At 42.4% G+C, this 23,695-nt stretch overlaps 1 protein-coding gene across 1 annotated transcript in view; it reads left to right on the top strand.

The window, feature by feature from the left end:
- Window positions 1-23,695, top strand: part of LOC139277049 (sodium/potassium-transporting ATPase subunit beta-1-interacting protein 3-like) — a 209,394-nt gene that overhangs the window by 93,879 nt on the left and 91,820 nt on the right. The window contains exon 3 of the mRNA XM_070895061.1: window positions 5,377-5,457. Coding sequence (XP_070751162.1) covers window positions 5,377-5,457 — 81 coding nt within the window. The remainder of the gene's footprint in view (window positions 1-5,376; window positions 5,458-23,695) is intronic.

Raw genomic sequence — 23,695 nt, 5'->3', positions numbered from 1 at the left:
ATATCTTGACTGGTTCCTGACACAAACACATTATATATTTTTTTTCAGATTTAGCTCAGTCCCTTCATTTTCAGCATCTTAACCCTGAATCTCACTCAAAAAATCATTTTTGTTGTAGTGCATGAAATGATACAGTGAACTCTGTACTGTGAGCCAGTGACTAAGTGTAACCTGGTCAGTCTTTAATGGCTTCCAGAAGATACAAAGGTGAAGTTTAAGTTATATACCAGCACGAGTGTACCTATGACCCTAGGACCTCCGACGGTAGTGCCCCCTGTTGGTGGGCAGACATTATGTACATACATAACAATTGTAGAGGTAGTGAGGTAGTGAGGGAGTTATTGCAATTTGAACATGTTGAATTTGAATCTCAAACTAAACTAGCCTAGGAACTTTTCAGTAGGCCTCAAATAAATGGAATTAATTGATTGCTGCTGCCTTCCCCTATGTTGTCAACTAGGTATAAAAATATTTCAAACTAATTAAAATATCAAATGCAAATGCAAAAGATCTTAAACTAATGGTTTCATGGCAAACAAGATAACAAGTGTGGCTTCAAGATGAAAATAGACATGTACGTCTACTTTGGTTTGTATTGTCTCCATGTACATGCACTTAAATTAACAGCATTGTGCATGAGTCCCAGTGTATGCCGTTTCATGAGAATGGACACTGAGTCACAAAAGACTAGAAAATGACAAACCGAATTATGAATTTCTGTCATATCACATAAAATCAACACACTTTCTGATACGTGACACTTGTGAACAATAAGGCCTGAATCTTAACCCCTGAAAATTGGTAGGTTGAGTTGGGTCAGAGGTTAAAATTCAAAACATCTGAAACAGGAATCCAACCAACCTTGAACCTGCACACACCCGGTTTTAACAGAGGCAGGTTGGGTATTTAAATGAGGCTGCGTGCCTTAATTTTAACAGTCATTCTATTTTTAACTCATGGTGATCGAATTTCCCAGGCCTTGGGAAACCTGGGAAGGAGGCGAGAAGGGCTGAATCCATGAGGTAAGTGTCTTTACAGCACTGCTTGTAGGCCAGGAGGAGCAGGAATGTTTCCTCCAGGCCCAGCAAGCTGCCCAGTAAACCCCTCCCCGTGATCGGTTTGCTCCCCCCCCACCATCGGAACCTCCACCCCCCCCCCCCCTCCCGGCCACTATCTTCTCCCACCTCCCCCCCCCTCGCCCCGCCCCAACCACCATCTGCTCCCACAACCCCCCTCACGACCACCATCAGCACCCACCACCCCACGATTGGGAACACTCCCGTGCGATCGATACTCCCGATCTCTCCACTAGACCTACCTGCTCTCCTTGGCTGCAGCCTTGTGCTGTAGGATTCCCTGCCCAACAGGCCTGTTAATCAGGTTGCCTATGGGTGGGAAACTGCTCAAATTCGGGTTCTTCCGGGTTTCCAGACTTCAAAAGAACCCGCTCCCCCCAGCACGGAATTGCCTTGTGGGCTAAAATTTAGGCCTATCATTGTGTAAAGAAATAATTTTCATTTAAGTAGCACCTATGGTGTAATTTTCTAAATTACTGTGCTTATCACTGTTCTGTGGGCAAATTGTGTACAGCAAGAGCCCACAATCAGTAAATGAGATAAATGGTCATTATAATCTGTGTTTTTGGGTGGTGTTGATTGAGGGAAAAATATTGGTCAGGGCAGTAAGAGAAACCTTTTGCTCACATTTATATAGTGCCAAGGGATCTTTTTCGTCCAGCTGAGCAAGCTTGGTTGAACATTGAATCTGAAAGATGGCACCTCCCACAATTCAATGATTGTCAGCCTAGATTATCAGCCTAGATTGTATGCTCAGCTCCGTAGTCCTGAGCCCACAATTTTCTGACTCAGAGGCTGAGCCAAACAAACACTAAACTGAGTTGGAAATTGTTAATGTTGAAAAATGTGAAGTAAGATTAGAGAATTATACAAACACACAGCATATGTTTTACTCTCAATATGGTTGAGAAAATATTGTGGTATTCTCATATGATTATAGTATACAGTATATATAGTACTGAGGAAAATAAAGTTTAAAAAAAGATTGTTATTCATAGAGCAGTACACGGGTTAATTGCTATGGTAAATATATAATATTGTCTTAAAATATAGGATTTCAATAAACTCTGCTGCAAGTCTGAGCTTTCTTTGATATGTGTTTAAGTGGGATGTTATCCAATATTTTTTTATTTTCAGTTCCTTGCTAAATCATTAATTATTAGCCTTGTTGAATATTGTTATTAAAGACAGATTTATCAGATACATTAAAGTTATGTTGGAAGCAAATTGTATGCGCAGTTTGATTGCTTTGCTAATGAAGAACTGAATTTATTACCCAAGTGCAAACAAACAAACTGCTCAAAAGAGTTGACATGCTTGGCCATACACATTCATCTATCAGTCTTCAGCTGAAGGATTTGATGTTTATTGGGTGTATTATATTTAAGGTTAATTCACAGTGAAAACAAGTTATGAAAAGAATCATAATAAGCCATTTCTATTAGCATGCATATTAATTTATATAGAATGAACTTAATGCATCTTCTAAATTAGAAAAAATAAGCTACTGAATTATCCCATGTATGTGATTGGAGTGTAAAAACAAAAATTATATTAAATGTCTGTTGATGCTAGCTAATATATTTTGATTAACGAACTTTAGCATAATGCAGGAAGTATGTCTCCCGATTAAATCAAATTAAATTAGGAGATGTATCAGAATGCTACCAGGGATGAGAGATTTCAGTTATATGGAAAGACTAGAGGAGTTGGGCTTGCTCTCCTTCGAGCAGAAAAGGTTAAGGGGAGAGTTAATAGAGGTGTTCAAAATTATGAGGGATTTTTATAGAATAGATACAGAGAAACTGATCCACTGGCAGGAGGTATAGTATTAGGTGGTCCCTTGAATCAAGGATGACCCACTTCCACACCAAAAAGGGATGAGTTCACAGATGTTTCAATGAGGGATCTGATATTCCAGGTCCCAAACTACATATTGAAGGGTGGAAAATGCATGTGCATGGATTATTTTAACGTGGGGTGGCTGTTGCACACCAGCCACCACACAGGCTTGACAGAGCTAGGTCTTGGTCCAGTGGCAAGTGTTAACCAAGACGACTGGAGACCAGCTCTGCTGCATGGACCTGGTGCGCACACATACTCCTGTTGTCCATAGATCGCAGTGACCAGTCAGTAACCAGAGGATACAGATTTAGGACCATTGCAAAAAAAGCCGTGGAAGTGGGGGGTGGGGGGCAGGAGACATTTTGTTATGATCTGGAATGCATTGCCTGAAAGGGTGGCGGAAAGAAATTCAATAGTGATTTTCAAAAAGGAACTGGATATATGCTTAAAAAGGAAAAAAATTGCAGGGCTGTGGGGAAAGGACAGGGGAGTGCAAGTAATTGGATAGCTCTTTCAAAGAGTTCGCACAGGCACATAGGGCTGAATGGCCTCTTTCTGTGCTGTATGATTCCATGAAATCCTTTTACTAATATTATGCATATTATATCACAGATTATAAAAATGTCACAATTCAAATTTGGAATCACAAACAAGCATTTTATAATTATAGAAAAACAATGGTATTTCAAGGAAATTAAACACATCTATAATATACTGACGTCTTCCTATTAGTGTCACACTTAATTCCTCCAAGATTTTTCAACCACATGTTCCCCTACACACTTTTCCCATCACACTTTTCCCATTACATTTCATTGATTGGGTCAAAATAAAATAGCAACAAATCGGAACTGAAGTGGTGGAAGGTACAAATGGAAATACGTAAAGCAGATCGATAACAGCCCGGGCGGATTAATGCCCAGGTCTACATCTGTTATGCCCAGAGGTCTCAGTCACAATTGGGCCCTCTGGTAAAACTCACCATAATGCAGGCAAACTGCATACAAGCTCTGTACAGTTTCATTTCAGCCGAGTACATTATGATACGATTCACTTTATTTTTAATGAACTGTGTAAGTATTCTACAGGCACGTTTCTCCATGCATTTTACTACATGTTTGTGATTTCATGGATTCGGCGAGGGTTATGCACGGGTGCGGAGGGGACCCAAATGTTCTTGGTGCCTAGAATTCTTAATCTGGCTCTGGATGTAAAGTACCCTATGGCATCTTTTTGAAGAGGAAAAGGGAGTTTCCCCAATAATATTCCTTAACCAAAACCAAATAAACGGATTAACTAGTCACCTATCGCATTGTTTTTGTGGGATCTTGCTATGTGTTTTTTGCCTCCATATTTGCCTAAACAAAAAGCAATGACTTAATTTCAAAAGTAATTCATTTGTTGTGAAAAATGGGGCTGTCCTGAGAATGTGAAAGATACTATACAAATGAAAGTTAACCTAGTTCTTACCACAATCCACACAAACCAGAGTTGTCATTTTTTATAGTACAGTGTATTTCAATTTGATTTGTTTAATCACCAACTGTTTCTGCAAAAATTTGCTTTGATTTTCTTGTTACATTTTACAGATTTTGCTGAGATTGAAAACCATAAATCCATTTCATGCAGACCTTAAGATCAACATGATACTTTAGTACCAACTATAATAATGCTATTTTTGTTTAAAGGGTGCAATACCCTGTACCATCTATTCCAGAATCAACAACAGAGTATATTGCAGACATATGGGTAGCCATTATAATTAGCAACTGTTTTTGTGTCAACATGACTGCTCAAACCAAATTCCTCTCTACCCTATTTTAACCTGGAGTCTTGTGTCAAAATAGCCACAGGGGACCAGAACAACACTGATCATAATTTCTATCCTACAGAATTAGTTTGCATGAAAAGAGATTTGTGCAGGCTTTTTGATATAATGAAACAGTGTAAACAAAGCGCACAAACTGTGGGACAGATAGAGAACACAACAGCATTTATAGTAATTAGTGCTGCCTCTGTCAACTTCAAACTAGAACACTAGCATAGTTGTAAATCATTGGATGATATTATGAGTATTTGGAATTAAAATCTATTTCTGGCTGGTTCAATCAGTTTTGATTGATGAAAGTATAAAAATGCAGACATTGCTCTAATAATGATTGAAAGTAATGTTTTCCATAATAGTTTTACAGTCTTTTGAATTGAATTTTCAGTAATATTGTTGTTCTAGCAGAGCAATATCGGTATTGACTTTAATCCAATTTAATATTGCAGTTCTAACATTGCAATTATCAGGATATCTTTCAGATAGTGGAGCACAGTTGGGCACCTGAGTGCAGCTGAATAATCATTATTGTTCACACCTGTAACTGCAGCTGAGCCGTTAATTTATTGATGATCATTCATGAATGTGCGTGTGAACGTAAACTCAAACGTTGTGCTTTTATTTCTCTAGTATGCTGTCTGGACAGCCCTGTGGGTCACCTGGAATGTATTCATCATCTGCTTCTATTTGGAAGTAGGAGGTCTTTCAAAGGTAGGTTGTTCAACTATATATCATCATAGGCAGTCCCTCGGGATTGAGGAAGACTCTTAGCATGAGTTCTTAGGTGACTGTACAGTCCAATATGAGAACCACAGTGTCTGTCACAGGTGGGACAGATAGTCGTTGAGGGAAAGGGTGGGCAGGGAGCCTGGATTGCCGCACGCTCCTTCCGCTGCCTGCGGTTGATTTCTGCATGCTCTCGGCGACGATACTCGAGGAGCTCAGCGCCCTCACGAATGCACTTCCTCCACTTAGGGCGGTCTATGGCCAAGGACTCCAAGGTGTTAATGGGGATGTTGCACTTTATCAGGGATGCTTTGAGGCTGTCTTTGTAACGTTTCCTCTGCCCGCCTTTGGCTCGTTTGCCATGGACGAGTTCCGACTAGAGCTTTGGGAGTCTCGTGTCTGGCATGCGAACTATGTGGCCTGCCCAACGGAGTTGATCAAGTGTGGCCAGTGCTTCAATGTTGGGGATGTTGGCTTGGATGAGGACGCTAATGTTTGTGCGTCTGTTCTCCCAGGGGATTTGCAGGATCTTGCAGAGACATCGCTGGTGGTATTTCTCTAGTGACTTGAGGTGTCTACAGTACATGGTCCACGTCTCTGAGCCATACAGGAGGGCGGGTATTACTACGGCCCTGTAGACCATGAGCTTGGGTGACAGTTTTGAGGGACTGATCTTCAAACACTCGTTTCCTCAGGCGGCCGAAGGGTGCACTGGCGCACTGGAGGCGGTGTTGGATCTCATCAACACTATTGATTTCATCGTTAAAAGAAATCACGCACAGGCATCTTCCACTCCTAACATGAATTTCGGGACCTGGAACTTCAGGACCCTCATGGACAACCTCAACAGCGACAGACCGGAACGCGCGCCGCCATAATTGCCCAGGAACTTAGATGCTTTGATATCGACATCGCAGCCCTAAGCGAGGCCCGGCGGGCAGGGGAAGGCCAGCTCAAGGAACAAGGTGGAGGTTACATCTTTTTCTGGAAAGGGAAACCAGAGGCAGAATGCCGCCTCCACGGAGTTGACTTCGCCATCAAAAATGAGCTGGTCGACCACCTCAAAAACAGCCCCTGCGGGACTAACGAACACCTCATGATGCTTCGACTCACCCTATCCCGGAACCAGTGCGCCACAGTCATCAGTGCTTAGCCCCAACACTTGATGCAACAGATGAGGCCAAAGAGGGTTTTTACTCCAACCTTGAAAAATCCCTGACCTGCGTCCCTGCGGGCGACAAACTGATCCTCCTCGGCAACATCAAAGCCAGGGTTGGCAGGGAGACAGACCTCTGGGGAGGCGTGATTGATAGAGAGGGGGTAGGGAAGGCCAACTCCAGCAGTACCCTACTCTTGATAAAATGGCTAGAACATGAACTTGTCATCACCAACACCTTATTCCGCCAGAGAGACAAATACAAGGCGTCGTGGCAACACCCTCGCTCCAAGCACTGGCACCTGCTAGGCTATGTCATTGTCCGAGCCAGTGATTGCAAGGATGTGCGCATCACCCGTGTCATGACAGGAGCTGACGATTGCTGGACGGACCACCGACAAATCCGATCTATCATTGACATCAACATAACTCCAAAGCGAAGGGGGCAGCAGAAGCAGTGTCGCAAAAAAGTCAATGCTGGGGCACTTAAGGACCCAGGTAAGAGAGCCCTTTACAGTCAGCGCCTCACAGCTAACCTGGCGTGCCTTGATGACCCCGAGATGCAGAATGCCCACAGCGCTTGGTCTGCCCTCCAGGCCTCCATAACCAGTGTCTGCTCGGTCACTCAACCAGGAAACACCAGGACTGATTTTTAACTATACATAGGCCAGTGTCATTTGAAGATTGTACTTATCCATTAACATCTGTAAGCACTTTGTGCCAAAAAATGAACTGATCATGTTGTCTAGTCAGTGGCAAAAGACAAACTCCAAATGCAAGATATATTCGGGAAGTGCTGAGTAATTCAGTGGGTTAGCATGCTGTCCTTGCATCCTTGGGGTTGGGTTTGAATCCACACGAGACTGGGCTTGGGCAATCTCAAACCAGTTCCTCGTGGAGTTGGACCCATAACTTGGATTTAAGATCATTTCACTCACTTGGAGAACCATCAGCATGGCTGCTCTGGGAATTTGAAACGTACTGGTACAGAAAGGCTGCACTTAGAAGTTTGGATTAAAATGTACATTCACTGATCCTATCCTCCCAGTGAGGGCCTGTTGCTTGAAAAGGATGCTGGCTGGTCTCACTATAGTGCCGATTCTCTGTTCTGCCGACCCTTTTAATGCAGCTAGCACAGGATTGGTAAATTTATCTTTAAAATGCATTGTGGGAATAGGTAGAGGAAGATATGCCCTACTTCAAGTTGTGCTATATCTGATCTGACGATTATTGATGCTGACACTTGAGTGCTTTAAGTGAATAACGTGTTTTATTTCCTAGCTTTATCTTTGACTACAATGAATACAAGAAATGACCAAAATTATAAAATAAGTAAAATGTCAAGTTATATTGGTGTTCCAATATAATGGAAAAATAAATGTTAGTCTTTGTAACATTCCAATAACTACCTGTGAAAGAAAAGTAAGTACAGCCTGAGCTCAATCTGAGTTTAATTGCTCTTGGTGAGGAGTGTTTGTTGATTAGGAGTTGCTTGTAAATTTCTACCTTCACAGCAGAAAACCCAGCAGGAAATGACTGGCTGTGTCATTCTTTCTTCGAATACTTTTGACACTACCAAGTGTGACAACTAAAGTGTGACTGATGCACCTAGAATTTTTATATTGCTAGATTACTAGGGGGCAGGCTGTAGTGGATTAGAATCTGTTCTTTCAGCTCTGAAATCTGATTTCAAATCTAATCCAGGAACAGGTGATGATAGCCTCCTCTGTCTGCTTATTGTTCTGGTCCTAAAATGAGGTTGGATATCAAGTTTGAGGCTGAAGCACAAAATTGTCCCGAATTTGGCATTGACTGGAATCTCTCTCAAAGAAGCCATAGGTGTGGAACAAATGCAGCTATATGACTGCTCTGAGGCACATTGTTGTGACAACAGAATCTGTAGTGGTACAGGTACTCACCTTATTTGACCTGGGACTACTTGATACCTGTACGATATCTAGAATGAAGTGTTCCATTTCCCAGCATGACACCTTGCTAAGGACAACATTTATTTTAAACATTTAGGGAAAATAATCATGACATTGTTGGTTTTTTTCGTTGTCCTCTTCCATTTATGTTGTCTGTGTAATTCACCATTACTTGACCTAGAAAAAGAAATGGATTACTTTCGAAGTGCAGTCACAAGCTGACATGAGAGGGTGGACAGGGAATCTTGATCTCATCCTCTCTCTATATTCATCTGCTAAAAGAATGAATCTGACTTCAGCTGAATATCCCTTTGTCCTATAGGGAAGCTCTGTATTGTACTAATTTGTGCCATTGCACTGATACATCAGTGTGCTCTGCCATCAGCCTGCCCTGCTTTTCTGTTGCCTTTCCAACATAACTACAGTCTGATACTAAATGCTATTATGGGTAGGTTTGCTATCATTCTAAACGGCGTTAAAATGCATTTGTGCAATAGAAGAATCATCAGGCACTTAAACCTTATCTTGTGGGTGCAGATTAACACCAAAGAGGTGCTTTTATGAAATTGTGCTTGTGGTGTACACCTATATCCATTGGGAACACATCAGAAATTCAGGTGTTGCTTCCCACAATTTTCTTGTCATTAGAATAGAAAACCATGGAGATGACATATCTGAATTCTTGATATCTACTCTCAGTGGATGATGTTCCACACTGGGAGCACAAATTCGTAATATTACCATTCAAGACTTTCAACTAAGAATGGTATAAAGTGCTCATTTTTGATAATTGGGAATGAACTTTCTCATACTGTGTTGATGAAAGCGTGAAGTCAAAATGTAATTATTTGTTAACCAAAGTAATACACAAGAACACAAAAAAATAAGAATTAGGAGCAGGAGTAGACCATCCGGCCCCTTGAGACTGCTCTGACATTCAATTAGATCATGGCTGAACTTCTACCTCAACTCCACTTTTCTGCACTATCCCCATATCCCTTGATATCCAAAATTCTATCGATCTCTATCTTGACTATATTCAATGACTGAGCCTCCACTACTCTCTGGAGTAGAGAATTCCAAAGATTCACCACCCTCTGAGTGAAGAAATTTCTCCTCATCTCAGTCCTAAATGGTCGACCCTTTATTCTGAGACTGCGACGCTGGTTCTAGACTCCCCAGCCAGGGGAAACATCCTCCCTGCATCTACCCTGTCAAGCCCTGTAAGAATGTTGTCTGTTTCAATGAGATCACCTCTCATCTAAATTCTAGAGAATATAGGCCTAATCTACTTGATCTCTCCTCATAGGACAATCCTCCATCCCAAGAATCAGTTAGTACAATTTTGCAACTGTAAAGATATTAAATTCCTATTACCAGAACGTGTCGGTGACATCCTGTGGTGAAGCTGAGCTACAAAAGATTTCACATGGCAGTGCAGTCCCCTTACTAAATTACTAGAGATACTCCTTATATGATTTGTTTTCCTTTTGAGATTCAATGTTCAAATTCCTGCTGAAGCCGCATTAAATGTATTCCTAATATTCACAGTTACTGTGGGAGCATTTATGTCATAACAGTAGAATCAATGTGATGTGGTATTGCTGGTTTTGTAGTATTAATCTGAAATCAGGGTGTGACATGACTCAGACAAAGTGGATGAGATTCCATTCTTGAGGGCTGATCACTCTCTACTACAGAATCAAGCATAGCTATATTTAGACAAAAAAGTTAACGTTAGTGTGAAGAAAAAACACTTTATACTGAAGCTACTATTGTAGTGCAAATGCAGTCTATAATGCAGCACATTGTTTAGAGTTGATGCTACTCTGTAAACCGAAAAGCCATATGCATTTTGGCTAAATTTGCATCTTTTTCAAGAGATATTCAAAGTGAAAGACCTGCAGTTGAAAAGTTCAGACATGCAGATATAAGGGACGCACTGGGTTTGGTCATCAAACCAAAAAGCTTGAATAAGCACAACAGAGATGAGTGACCTGTCCACTTGAGCCAACAGGCAGGTTTGACATCTTATCTGAAAGACAGCACCTCTGATAATGCAACATTCCCTCAGTACTGTGATGATTATGTATTCAAGTCTTGAATTAGGATTGAACCCAAATCTTTCGGATTTTGAGATATGAGTGCTACCATTTGAGCCAAGCTAACACTTGTGGGAATTAAAATAAAGCAAATAATTGCATGAAAAACAAACCACTGCTAAGTTGTGTATATGTGGAGTATACTCGTTGACTTAGACAGATAGCTCAAATTAATTTCTTACCTAAAATTACTTTAGAAGAATGTTGCTCAAGTGTCCAACACAAATGTAATATTTATAGACCCATTTTGCTTAGTATGCAGTAGTTATTAAGTCCATTTTTGAATGCTATTTTGGTCTCGGTAAATTAGTATATCACCCTTAATTCATCTTTCTGCATCAGTCTGTGGAGCAGATATATAGGATGACAGATTCTTAGGTTATAGCATTGCAGTATAAATAGCATTTTATAGGTTCATTTTGGCAAATGTTAGATTTCTGAATCCAAAGGGACAGAAAAAAATCAAACCCAGAGAAATGATCCAGTTGATGTTAAATCAACAGAGAAATGTTACTGGGGACAGTAAGTCCCGGCAGTTTCATCAAAGCATCTGTCATGGATGAATTACGCTGGCCTTTTCCATGACTGAAAGAGCCCCTGTAACTCACTAATACTTATGAGGTCCCAAATTCTGTATGGTTGTGCACCTGCTGGTAAGATTATCAGGTTGTCTTTAGGTGAATCCTGTATCGGTGTGGTGTTGGAGAATGTTGTACAGCGAGCAATGCTGTAAGGAGCACATCCAGTGTGAAGTACTATGCAGCCAGGAGGGACTATGAAAATTACTGAATCCTCCCTCGTCAACAACTGATTGAAAACTATATTGATGCATATTGCCGTTATAAGAACTACTTGCAGATGTACCTGACATTACATAGAATTATATGGAAACTACAACACCAAAAATGAATTTAAACATGAGGATGAGAATTTTACATTTGAGGCTTTGGAGGTCTGTGAGCTAATGTAGGTCAGCGAGCACAGGGATGATAATATGAGCTTGGTACTTCATAGAATACAAGCTGTAGCATTTTGACTGAAAGGATGGAGGATGGGAGGTCAGCCAGGAGAGCAATGGTATAGTTAAGTCTGGAGGTGACCAAGGCATGGATGAGGGTTTCAGTGGCAGATGGTGTGAGGCAGGGCTATGTTATGGAGGTGGAAGTAGGTGATCTTTATTATGGAGAGGATATGGGGTCGGAGCTCAGCTCGGGTCAAATTTCTGATATTTGACATGTCCAACTTTGTAAAAGTATGATTCTTTTACAATATTCAGCTGTGTTTTCTTTCCATGTCAGTAATATTATCAGATAATAGAACTCAGTACTGAAAGGTGAACAGTTGCGTTTTTGTGAGCTGAGAATTTATAAGCCAAGTTGTTGCTGATGAATTGCAGTTTGGGCACATAATGCATGCGGGGAAAGAGTTGCCATTATTATTGTGTATGGTGTGCAAGACTAAATTTTGCAATGGACTGTAGACTTTCCTACTAACAGCCTGTGGGTGCTTATGTGCCATGTCTACCAATCAACTGAAAAATGACCATCAGTTTATGTGAAAATAAAACCGCTGCACAGGTTTAATTTCTCTCTCAAGCAGACGATAATGCTTTGCTTCCCTCATAAGGTTACAATCAGTTTCCTTCATTTGTTTTTGAATTGCTTAAGTACTGTCTAACAATGAAAAAAGTGGAATTTAAGGCACTTTAGGGTGTAAACCTAAATGCATCAGGAGGGAAGCCAAGACTGGTGCTGATTTTTGTCTTCCTTATGTGGAGTGCGTAGGCAGTACCCCAAAAGCTCTGACTGGCCATAGATGGGGATGGTTCGCAGTTATTATTGTTAAATCCAAGTATCCACTAAGTATTGGCTTCTTGCATAAAATGGAGATTTATGCTTGAGAAAGGAAAGAAGTATCTCATCCATGTCTCTGTTACCTCTACACTGACTATTCCAATGCACTCCTGGCCGGCCTCCCACTTTCCAGCCTCCATTAACTTAAGCTCATCCAAAACTTTGCTGCCTGTATCCTAATTCCCTAAACCCCTCTGCTTCTCTACCTCTCTTTCCTCCTTTAAGACACCCCTCAAAACCCTAGCTCTGACCTCATCTGCTGTAATATTGCCTTATGTGGCTCAGTGTCAAATTTTATTTGATAATGCTCCTCTGAACCGCCTTGGGATGTTTTGCTATGTTAAAGGCACTATATAAATGCAAGTTTTCGTTGTAGCTTTAGGGGCCGCTACCGAATTTTCGCTCCGGTGCGAAAACTGGTCGCTGCGCGTGGTGATGATGTCGTCATCACCGACGTGGCAGAGAGGGATGCTACCGGTTATCGCCGCCGCTCGACTCCTGCGGAATTTTGCAGGAGTCAGCAGTGGTGCCGCGCTCGGGTAAAAAGCCGTTTATACTCCATTAGCGCCAACGGGAGGCACTTATGTCGCCCCCTATTTGTTCATCTATAGCTATAAGTTATGGTACAGAATCAGTCCTATATTGTCTTTGCTATGTCTGCAGATCAGTTGTACGTTTCACTACAACATTTTAATAGGTTCTCCAGTAATTCACTTAGAATTATTTCAAAGCTGAGAACTTGTTGTTAAAAATCTGTCTTATTGACACTTTTGGCCCCTTACCAGCTGAGCCAGTGTAAGATCCCATTTGATTGCAGATGCACACCAGCTCACGTGTATGTATGTACAGAAATGTACAGGGCATTCTGGAGCAAGAAGAGCAAGGCAGCGTGGTACACATATCGTTCACGTGCACAAGTTCAGGCATGTACATACGCAGAACAGAATTGAAATTTATTCTGGGGCCGACAGTTGGCATTTATGCTGAGATGACCTTTGTGTATTATCCACCAGTGTTTACCGTTTTGCTAGCCTTTTAAAAAGCCTGTTTGTGGCCATTAAAGTCATTAACTGCTTCTTGGTGACAGGAGTAAGTATTTCTGATGCTTGACTTCAACCTGTTATCTTCCTCCTTCCCCTTTGTTTTATTCTGGAATCATACTTGCCTTCCAGTTTCTAGTTCTGACAGAGTCTCCACTTAAAATGTTAAGCAGTCTTTTTGTTTTGCAGTTGCTAATAGACCTCCTATGTATTTAAAGCATTTGCTGGTTTTATTTCTAGTTTAATTGGAGTCTCTTTGTGCAATCATCTTGTCTATTTTGCTAGGAAATGACTTGTTATTGTGAATTACAGGCTTATGCCTTGATTAGAATTCTTACAACTGGTGAACTTCACATTGGAAGCTTGTGGAAGTACTGTGTGTAGCTAAAGGATAGATTTATCTTCACTGAAAGCCGGTGATTTTTAATCATAACATATTTCTTCAAAACAGATCAGAATGTGACAATGTCCCTTATTGTCAGAAGAGATTGCAGCTTTCATCAATCAATTCAAAAATTCAAGCAGAGAGACCTTGAGTCAAGTATTGTCTATTAACTGCAGAAATAGCCCAGATAGTTCCATTTGTATTCATTCAATGTAGAACACAAAATAATCTGCTAAAGATAGACAAAATTAAAGGACACTGTACTGTTGTTCATTGTGGACTAAACTGTTTTGTTCATCTTTAGTATTCAGTGAAACAGTTAATTATTTTGCTGCCTTCTCAATGCGAGGACCTTTCTGACATTCTTAGTTACCAGAAAAAAAGAGTTTTGTTTCCCCCGCAAAAATCAAATGAGACAGAATCACCATCTATTCAGCTGACAGAGTTCAGATGTGGTGAATTACAGCATTTGACATCTGAGGGGACCTATAGTGACACTTAGCTGTCATTCAAATAGCTTGTTTCCAGGGGCTACATATTTAGCCCTTGTCATTTATACTTTAGTCATGGACAGAATATGAGTAGAACCTGCACTGAATTCTTACTGAGAAGCATGTTTTCCTCACTATCACATGTATTAGCACTCAGAAATTCTGAAAACAAGTTTAAATTAAAAAAAAAAAATATCAAATTGCTTGCTCCATTAGAATTTTGATGTGATGATTGAAAGATCTCTGTTGAGATGTTATTTCACATTGTGCATCTTTTCACTTCTATCAGAGGATAAATGCACATTGGGCCTGATTCCACTGTGAAAATAACGGTGAGGCTAACAGCGCATACCATTACTGTTGCACAAATCGGACAGCAACTTCCGACAAGCACACATGCGCAGTTAAACACAAAAATACGGAAGTCGCTGTCTGAGATGTGCTGCCCCTCTGTAAGCTGCGCAAAAATAGCATCTCGCCTTCTGGCTCTCCATTCAAATGTATTGAATGGCGTGAAGTTCCTGTACTGATAGATATAGACTAAACTCTATACAAAAAGTTAGGGCTTGTCGATTCCACCAGCAGGTACGTTAAGAAAAAAAAATGTTTTCATGGAGCCAGGAGTAGAAATGGTTCCTCCCACTCCACAGCACTCTTCAGCTGCCCACCCAACCCCCTGCATTCCCCGTTGTCACTCAAATCACTCTCTCAGCAAGGCCCAGAATTCATCTAGTTCAAGTGGGTGAGCTGGCTGTGGAAGCACAGCAGGCATCGGCATCACGCCCTGATTATTTAGATGAGGCCTGAGGCGCAAATTTTGGACATGAATTGCCTTTTTACCGAAACCAGGTGCTGACAACTTTCCACTCCAATATGTTTTGCTATCTGGTTTTTCCATGTCATTAAATATATGGAAGCCCTATTCAAATAATTTTGGTTTAAATTGTTTCTTGGTGTATTTTGCCACCCTCTGTGGTCTGATTAGAAAGTGTGCACGTTGGGAACAGAATTGTACTACATAATCTTTTCCCATCTGTATTTATAATTTACTGTGGGTTGTAGTCACTCATCAGAAGGCATTTATTATGATCGGATTAGAGCTTTCTTTAATGAATTGCTTAGTCAGCCAAATCCACATTTCCTTTGGGAAAATCTTTTATTAGTATACTTTTATATTATAGCCCATTTAGTTATTACCTTTCCTGGGTAAAGCAACCAAGCTAACCAAAATTCACCTGATCTAAACATGCAGACACAAACAAACCTTGGCTTGGGCATGAATTAATCTGCTTTAAAAATATTTTTGGAAATACATTTGAATTTTTAAAGTTTACCATTATTCTCTTCTCGTCTGCCTGAAATGTTTCTACAACCACCTTTTTTTAATTAATGTATTTATCGGAGTGACTGCTGCCAACGAACCAGAAGCTAGCAGAAGCATTCTGTGTGTAACTGTCAGGTCCCAAATTTGAACAAGTAACATTCACCACAACAGAAGGAGTAGCTGATGGTGATAAGCACACTCGGCGAGTGTATAATAAAACTCCTCACACTCTGACAACATCCTCGTTAAATTGTACTGGAAGTTTTAGCAGTTTATTTGATGGATTAATCACACTACTGCCACTCTCTCTTCTCGCGCTCTTTCTCCTTCCCTTTCGTTTTCCTCCCCAGTCTCTTTGTCTAGCGCTCCTCTCTATCTCTCTGCACTGTATCTACTCCCTTCTCAATGATCTTTTCGCCAGCCAATTAAATCCCAACATCCTGCGCCTGCATTCTATTCACCAGCCGCATGTTCAAACCACAACAGACAGAGGACCCGATAGCGATAAACACACTTTGAGAGTACAATGGGCCCAACTTTCCCGAATAAAAAAATAATGGCGCTCACTTACCTGGATGCCCGTTTTTTTTTTTGGCCCTTCAGCGCTGAAAATAAAAACTCTTAAGTTTTCTCCTATCATGCGCACCTTCTGGCGCCGTTCTACCTGAGCTGATCTTGCAGGGCGGGACTTCCAGTGTGCACCTGAACTGCACAGCACATGCGCTCAAAATAAAAGGGCAACTAATTGTGCATTTTAAAAAAAAACGCATTGCACATGTGCACGCACAACTCCTTTGTGTTGTTGGCAGCAGTCGCGCCCTTTATCTGAGCAGTCGGCGCTCAGCTTGAGTTTTGTAAAGGTGAAGATTAGTTCCTGTAGAGCATTAAAACTTGTTCTCAGGATCATTCTTCATAGAGTAATGCTACCACCTAATTACCATTTACAGTGGTATGTAAATTTACACCTGCCATAATTACAGTGTGGAAAATCAATCAAATAGGATTATTTTTCCTACAAAGTATTTGAAACATCCTGGGTAGCATGAATATAAATGGATCGAGTTTATTCAGAACTACTGGTGATGCATCAGTAATTAGCAAAGCAAAATGTAGAAAAAGAACTTAATGTTTACTCGCACAACATATATGGGTCGAATTTCGGTACCACTGTTTTTGAGGTGGTGTCACCGACTGAGTGCTGATTTTACCGCCAGGCATTAGGTGCAGGCTCCAACTGCCAAATTCAGTTTTTACGCCCAAAGATGAGAGAGCAGCGCCAAGAAGTGGCGTTGCACACGCATCCTCGGGTGGGAGCTCAGGAGGCCGACTGAATTTTGCATCGGGAGGCAGCTGCCATGCTAACTGGAAAACGGGAAGAAAGAAAATAAAACTTCAAACTTCTCCGACCCACACACAACTAATGAAAAAATGAAGAAATAAATAAAGAAAAAACTTACCTTGCTCTCTGGCCGATTCCACCCGAGTTCCGCTGTTTGCTCACCATTTTTTACAGGAGAGGCCGACATTCAAACTAAATATCGCGATGGAGGCGTTACATGCTGGATGGTGTCACCATGTGGGTGGTGTTAGCCGACGCAGCGTTTGCCCTTGGCGCCTCTGCCGAGGAGCTAACTGAATTTCTGCGCAGGTGTGGGTGCCGCTTACCGTCGAAGGTAGGCCTTTGCCGCCCGTTAGTCGCCCCCGCGCGCAGTAACGGGTGGCGGTAGAAACTGAATTTCATTCCCATAATGCCTACTCATGTTAAACATTTGAGCCAAGAAGTTATTATTGCTGATGATAGCGGAAAAAGGATTTTCTTTGTCTGCTATTTTAATGTGGGCATTAACCAGTTTTATTTTAAGTTGGTAAATGTTTCTGCTAAAATAGCGAACAAAAAATGTTGTATGATCATATTAAGCATTGTCTTCTAATATCACCAACGGTAATTTATAAGCTTTAGTGCCTTTTTTATTCCTGAATCGTTACCATCTTATTCTGAGGATAACAATTTTATTTTGGCATGTCTTTACAGAGAAGCTCTGAGTGTGATACTGAGGGCTGTCTGTTACAAAATAACATGGAAATTTGCTTCATTTTATTTCACTGCTTGCTACAAACATAATTTTATTAAAATTATTGTTTAACCACATTTGATTAAAGTCTTTTGAAATTTCAATTATCAATTTGCAATGATAATTGTTTTCTGTGTTTGACTGGCACTTAAATGGTTAAGCAGATGAATGATTTCTAGAGCGATATTAGAATTCACAGTTTCTTCAAAGAAAATGCCATTATTCCCACATTCCTGAGCCATTCACAATGCATTCTTTGTATCATGGACTTCATTGTTCAGCCCACAAGACAACACAAGTCATGAACAACTTCATGGAGCTGGTTTTGTTCCTTAATTAGGTGTAACAGAATATAGAGCACTCAGCAACATAAACACTGGAATCACACACATCAGTACCCACAACCATGCTGGCAAGTTACTGCAGGAGATGCAAGTTAGTTTTATTTTCTGTACAGCACACTGTCTGCACTAGGCAGTAGCTAATTTCCCTTCACCTCAGTTGTAAACCAAGAAATCTATATATCATGAAGGGATAGCCATTTATTTTTTTAGAAGAGAAGCTTGCATTTCTATAATGGCTTATCATGTCCTCAAGATGTCCCAAAGCACCTCATAACCAATAAATTATATGTGAAGTGCAGTCACAGCGAAATGATGGCTTCCATGAACTTTCAAGCTTTTCTTTAAATGAATGCCAGGGGATCTTTTGCATCCACCTAAACGGGCAATTGGGGGTTTCTTTCAACATCTCATTGAAGAGAGAGCATCTCCATTAGTACAGCACTCTGTCAGTAAGGCACTGAAATGTGAGCCTAGATTAGGTACTCAAATCCTGGAGCAGGAATTGAACCCAGAGGGAACCTTGTGGTGGCCTTTTGGATGCGAAATAGGCACAAAGTTGCAATTTTCTGGGGCTAAGTCCCACACCACAAAGGCACCTGAAATATGTATAATGCCATTTTGACTCGGGCAATACTCAAGTGTCCGTGGCAGCTACCTTAAACAGGCATAAGGTCCCTTGCATTTGCTACTGAGGCGCCTAACGCCTGTTTAGGACCCCTCTTGGAAATTGGTCAGAGCCAGGCACCCTCCGCTCAGGTTTTCCTGTTCTTGCTGCACCCTAACCAGTGGTCCTTAAAGGTCCTCTGGAAGCTGCCAACTAAAAGATACGTTTCTGCCTCTAAACTTACTTTCATTTGGAGCCGGAAAGAGCAAGAGATTTGCTGTGTTTATGCTGATGAGACCCAAGGCCTGAGGAGTGCAGGCTTCGATCAATTCCATGGGTGATGGAAACTAAGAGGACCATCAACAGTAAATGGAAAATTAGTGTTGTGGGCTCAAGAGGAGCAGGCAGGAGTGCTCCTCTGGGGCCCTCAAAAACCCCCCTACTCTCTGCGATCGTGCCCCCCCACCCTCCCGCGACCTATCTTGCTGACGGCTGCCCTGGCCGGACTGGAGGCCTCAATCCATGAACTGCATCGGTATGCTTGATTGCCACCCCGCAGCTCACCTGGCAAATTTAAATGAGGCCAGTGGCTCAAAATCGCGGGGCCTCTTTGCCGCCGAAATGGGCGGCGCCCAGCATACTCCACTGCTTGGTCATCCACAAGTCCAACTTGTCCCTAAATTGTCTGTTGCGTTTGTCTACATAACTTCAAAATGTAATTATTGGTTTAAAAAGTGCTTTGGGGCATCCTGAGGATGTGATAAAGTGCTATGTAAATGCAATTTCGTTATTTCTTTACTAGCTGAAGCACTGAGTCAAGTTCCAGGCTTACGAGAGAGGTGAGAGGAAAGAGTGAAAGACATTCAGAAAGAAAGAGAGAAGCCTACGAATTACTTTTGGTAACATTAACAGACAAATGCAGAAAGGACTGGAAATTGCGTAGCACCCCGTTTGGGACGATAACTTTTGCGGGAAAATATCGCTGGGTGCTACACAATTGATTCCGACAGGAAATGGAGTGCTATATCAAGCACTTACACTTCTCTTAGGGCGCTAAAGGGAGCGCGGGAGCGGTAGTGGCAGACACTGCACGGTGTCCCTTGCAACGCTGCTGGATTTACAGGCTCCTTACCTCCCTTAAAGGGAAGGGCCAATGCTGCGGTCATTGAAGCCTAAGGCTGTGTATGGTTGTCGACGGCACCTGTGATACACGAATAGCAGCCCCAAACACTAGGAGAGAGTGCAGGGCTGAGCAATCGCGGTCTGGAAAAAAATCAAAATGTAGCTCACTAGAGACATGATAAAATTTTGGCCTATCTGACCACCGCTGCCTTTAACTAGCGCTCCCCAAGTGATCAGCCGAGGTGACAACGCTTCCTGCAGCTGCCATTGTTGATGCCTGGCGATGCTGCAGGGGGCGGAAGCGAATTTTACATCCGGGGTGTTATCGGGGCACTGCGCACCAGATGATGTCACGATCTCTGGGGCACAGGAGATCAAGGTGATAAGTTTTAGCGGCAACGCTAACCCGCCATGGAAGTTCGCAGGCATCGGTGATTTTGCCGTGCCCGGTTGGTAAGCCCTTAGCGCTCCGTTGTTGCCCCCTGGAGGCACTAACGGGAGGCGCAAAGGAGGCCAATTTTTTCCTCAAAGTGTTTATATGATATTCCCTGCTTAATTTAATGTGAGCGTCATTGCCCCAAACCTCTTCTCAATCTTCCTCGCTGCCATGCTCCACCTCACAGTTGATAAGCTCCCCGCTGCAGTGGAGCTAAACTACAGAACCAGTGGGAAGCTGTTCAACCTTAGCCGTCTTCAGGCCAGGTCCAAGATCACTCCAACCTCTGTCGTCGAGCGACAGTACACGGACGACGCCTGTGTCTGTGCACACACAGAGGCTGAACTCCAGGACATAGTCGCTGTATTTACCGAGGCGTATGAAAGCATAGGCCTTATGCTAAACAGTAAGACGAAGGTCCTCCACCAACCTGTCCTCGCTGCACAGCACTGCCCCCCAAACACCAAGATCCATGGAGTGGTCCGAGACAACGTGGACCACTTCCCCTATCTCGGGAACCTCCTATCAACAAGAGCAGGCATTGATGATGAGATCCAACACCGCCTCCAGTGCACCAGTGCACCCTTCGGCCGCCTGAGGAAAAGTGTTTGAAGATCAGTGCCTCAAAACTGTCACCAAGCTCATGGTCTACAAGGCGTAGTAATACCTGCCTTCCTGTATGGCTCAAAGACGTGCACACATGTGCACACAACCATATGCAGCAGACACCTCAAGTCGCTGGAGAAATACCACCAGTGATGTCTCCGCAAGATCCTGCAAATCCCCTGGGAGGACAGACGCACAAACATTAGTGTCCTCGTCCAGGCCAACATCCCCAGCATTGAAGCACTGACCACTCTTGATCAGCTCCACTGGGCAGGCCACATAGTCCGCATGCCACACACGAGACTCCCAAAGCAAGTGCTCTACTCGGAACTCGTCCACGGCAAATGAGCCAAAGGCGGGCACAGGAAACGTTACAAGGACACCTTCAAAGCCTCCCCGATAAAGTGCGACATCCCCACTGACACCTGGGCCATAGACCGCCCTAAGTGGAGGATGTGCATTCAGGAGGGCGCTGAGCTCCTCGAGTATCAGCGCCGAGAGCATGCAGAAATCAAGTGCAGGCAGCGGAAGGATCGTGCGGCAAACCAGGCTCCTTGCCACCCTTTCCCTTAACGACTATCTGTCCGACCTGTGACAGAGACTGTGGTTCTCCTATTGGACTGTACAGCCACCTAAGAACTCATGCTAAGAATGGAAGCAAGTCTTCCTCGATTCCGAGGGACTGCCTATGATGATGATAATGTGAGCGATAGCCATATTATTTTAAATGGATTATTGCCTCTGCTAAAATTGCAGACAAAGAAATGCTAACATCAATAGCAATTTCTAGGCAATAGTGAGGGACTGCCGATGAGAGGGATCATCATAGGCAGTCCCTCGAAACGAGGATGACTTGTTTCCATGCCAAAAAAGGATGAGTTCACAGGTGTTTCAATGAAGGACCTAATATTCCAGGTCCTGAACTAGATAGTATAGGGTGGAAGATGCCTGTGGTGCACACACGTGCTTGACAGAGCTCGGTCTTGTTCCAGTGGCAAGGATTAACCAAGACGACTGGAGACCTGCTCTGCTGCACAGGCCCAGTGTGCACACATATCGCAGTGTGCCCTGGCCCATGCTGCCGCTGGGCCCACGCCTCTTCTGGCTCCGAAATCGTGCCTCTCCTGGGCCCCGATCACGTCGCTGTACAATCTCTCGCCGATCCTTCGCCCTGACCTCGCTGCTCCTGCTGTACTTGCCCACGCTCCAATCAGTGACCTGGAACTTGATGACGTCCCTCTTCGCTGCCGTCGCCCTCCTGCACCAGCTCGCGCTGTACCTTGCCGTGGTACGCTGCCACGCTGCCCATGGCCGCTCCTTTTATGGCCCCCACCTGCTGCTGCTGGGCTCTTGCAGGTCGGGGCCACAACGCTGGCCCACACAGTGGAAGACATACAGAAAGGAAAAGGAAGAAAGAGAGTGCAAATCAAACAGAATGGCAGAGAAGGAGACAAAAAAAATGTAAAAGTACAGAGACAGTTACAGTACAAGGGCACCATCTTTTTATGTTTTGTCCATGACCAATGTAATGAGAGATTAACAAATAATATGCAGAAATCTAGCAATGCCTCTCTCAGTATTTGGTCTATTATTTTAAATCTTTGTTTCTTAGTGCTGGGGTGTTGCTAGCAGATGTTCAATTCGTGCTTCAGTGTCGAGCGATTAAGCCAGATGTAATATTAGGATTTATGGCAGCAGCTGATATGGAATGCTATAATATTTATACTGAGACTTGATAGAGTTTCATGATGAAAAGAATTACCCAGGACTTTATCTTCCCACCAAACCAAACTTACCTAGCGCCAAAAGTCCTGTCATTTTACTGAAGGATAATAACAAACTAGATACCCCATAGGTTAGAAATTATTGTTGCTGATATTAGTGGATCAATCCTTAATGCTTTCACATGATATTTCTAAGTCCGTTATTTAATCGAAGTGATAATCTGTTTATTTTAACATAGATTTAACATGTGTTTGACTATATCACATATTTTGAATATATTTTGACATGGATTTAACAGATTCAATATATTTTAATATGGGTTAAATATATTTTAAAATTGGATCAACATGGGTTAAATATAGTTTAATGTGCGTTTAGCAGGCCAAATATGTTTTAATATGGGTTAAATATATTTTAACATGGATTTAACATGGTGTAAATGGAATTTAATATGGATTTATTATTTTAAAGTGGTTTTAACAAGCTGAATTCATTTTAGCAGGGGTTAAATATATTTTACCATAGGTTTAACATTGCCCCTACACCCTCACTTCTAAAAGAAAATGCAGGGACCTAATTGATTTCTTTGTCACTGAGATAAAGGCCATCTGTTCAGCTGCCTCTGATGCTTCTATTTTCCCACCAAACCAAATTTATCCAGTCCCTCTTCCACCATAGCCTTGACTCCTGCCTTTCTCTAATTTATTTACCATAACACCCTCCTCGTTACCCCCACTATGTCCTTTCTGTCATATATGTAACCATCATGCAACGGTAATCTTCATGTAACTGTAACCTTCATGCAACTCCTGTACACTCTACCCTAGAAATGCACACCCTGACCACAGGGGGTGAACTTGTGGGAGACACTCCTCACCTGGGTTTCCAGGTATAAAAGGGGAGGTCCCACCCAGGGTCAAGACTCCTTGGTCCTGGGAATAAAAGTTAAGGTCACGTAGTGACTGTGTCTGTCGTACATGCCTCGTGTGAGTTTGTAGTACGGTGCAGGGACACCACATTTGGCGATGATAAACG

The sequence above is a fragment of the Pristiophorus japonicus genome, chromosome 12 (genome assembly GCF_044704955.1).
Source record: "Pristiophorus japonicus isolate sPriJap1 chromosome 12, sPriJap1.hap1, whole genome shotgun sequence".
Lineage (NCBI taxonomy): Eukaryota > Metazoa > Chordata > Chondrichthyes > Pristiophoridae > Pristiophorus > Pristiophorus japonicus.
This window is presented reverse-complemented; position numbering and strand designations above follow the sequence as displayed.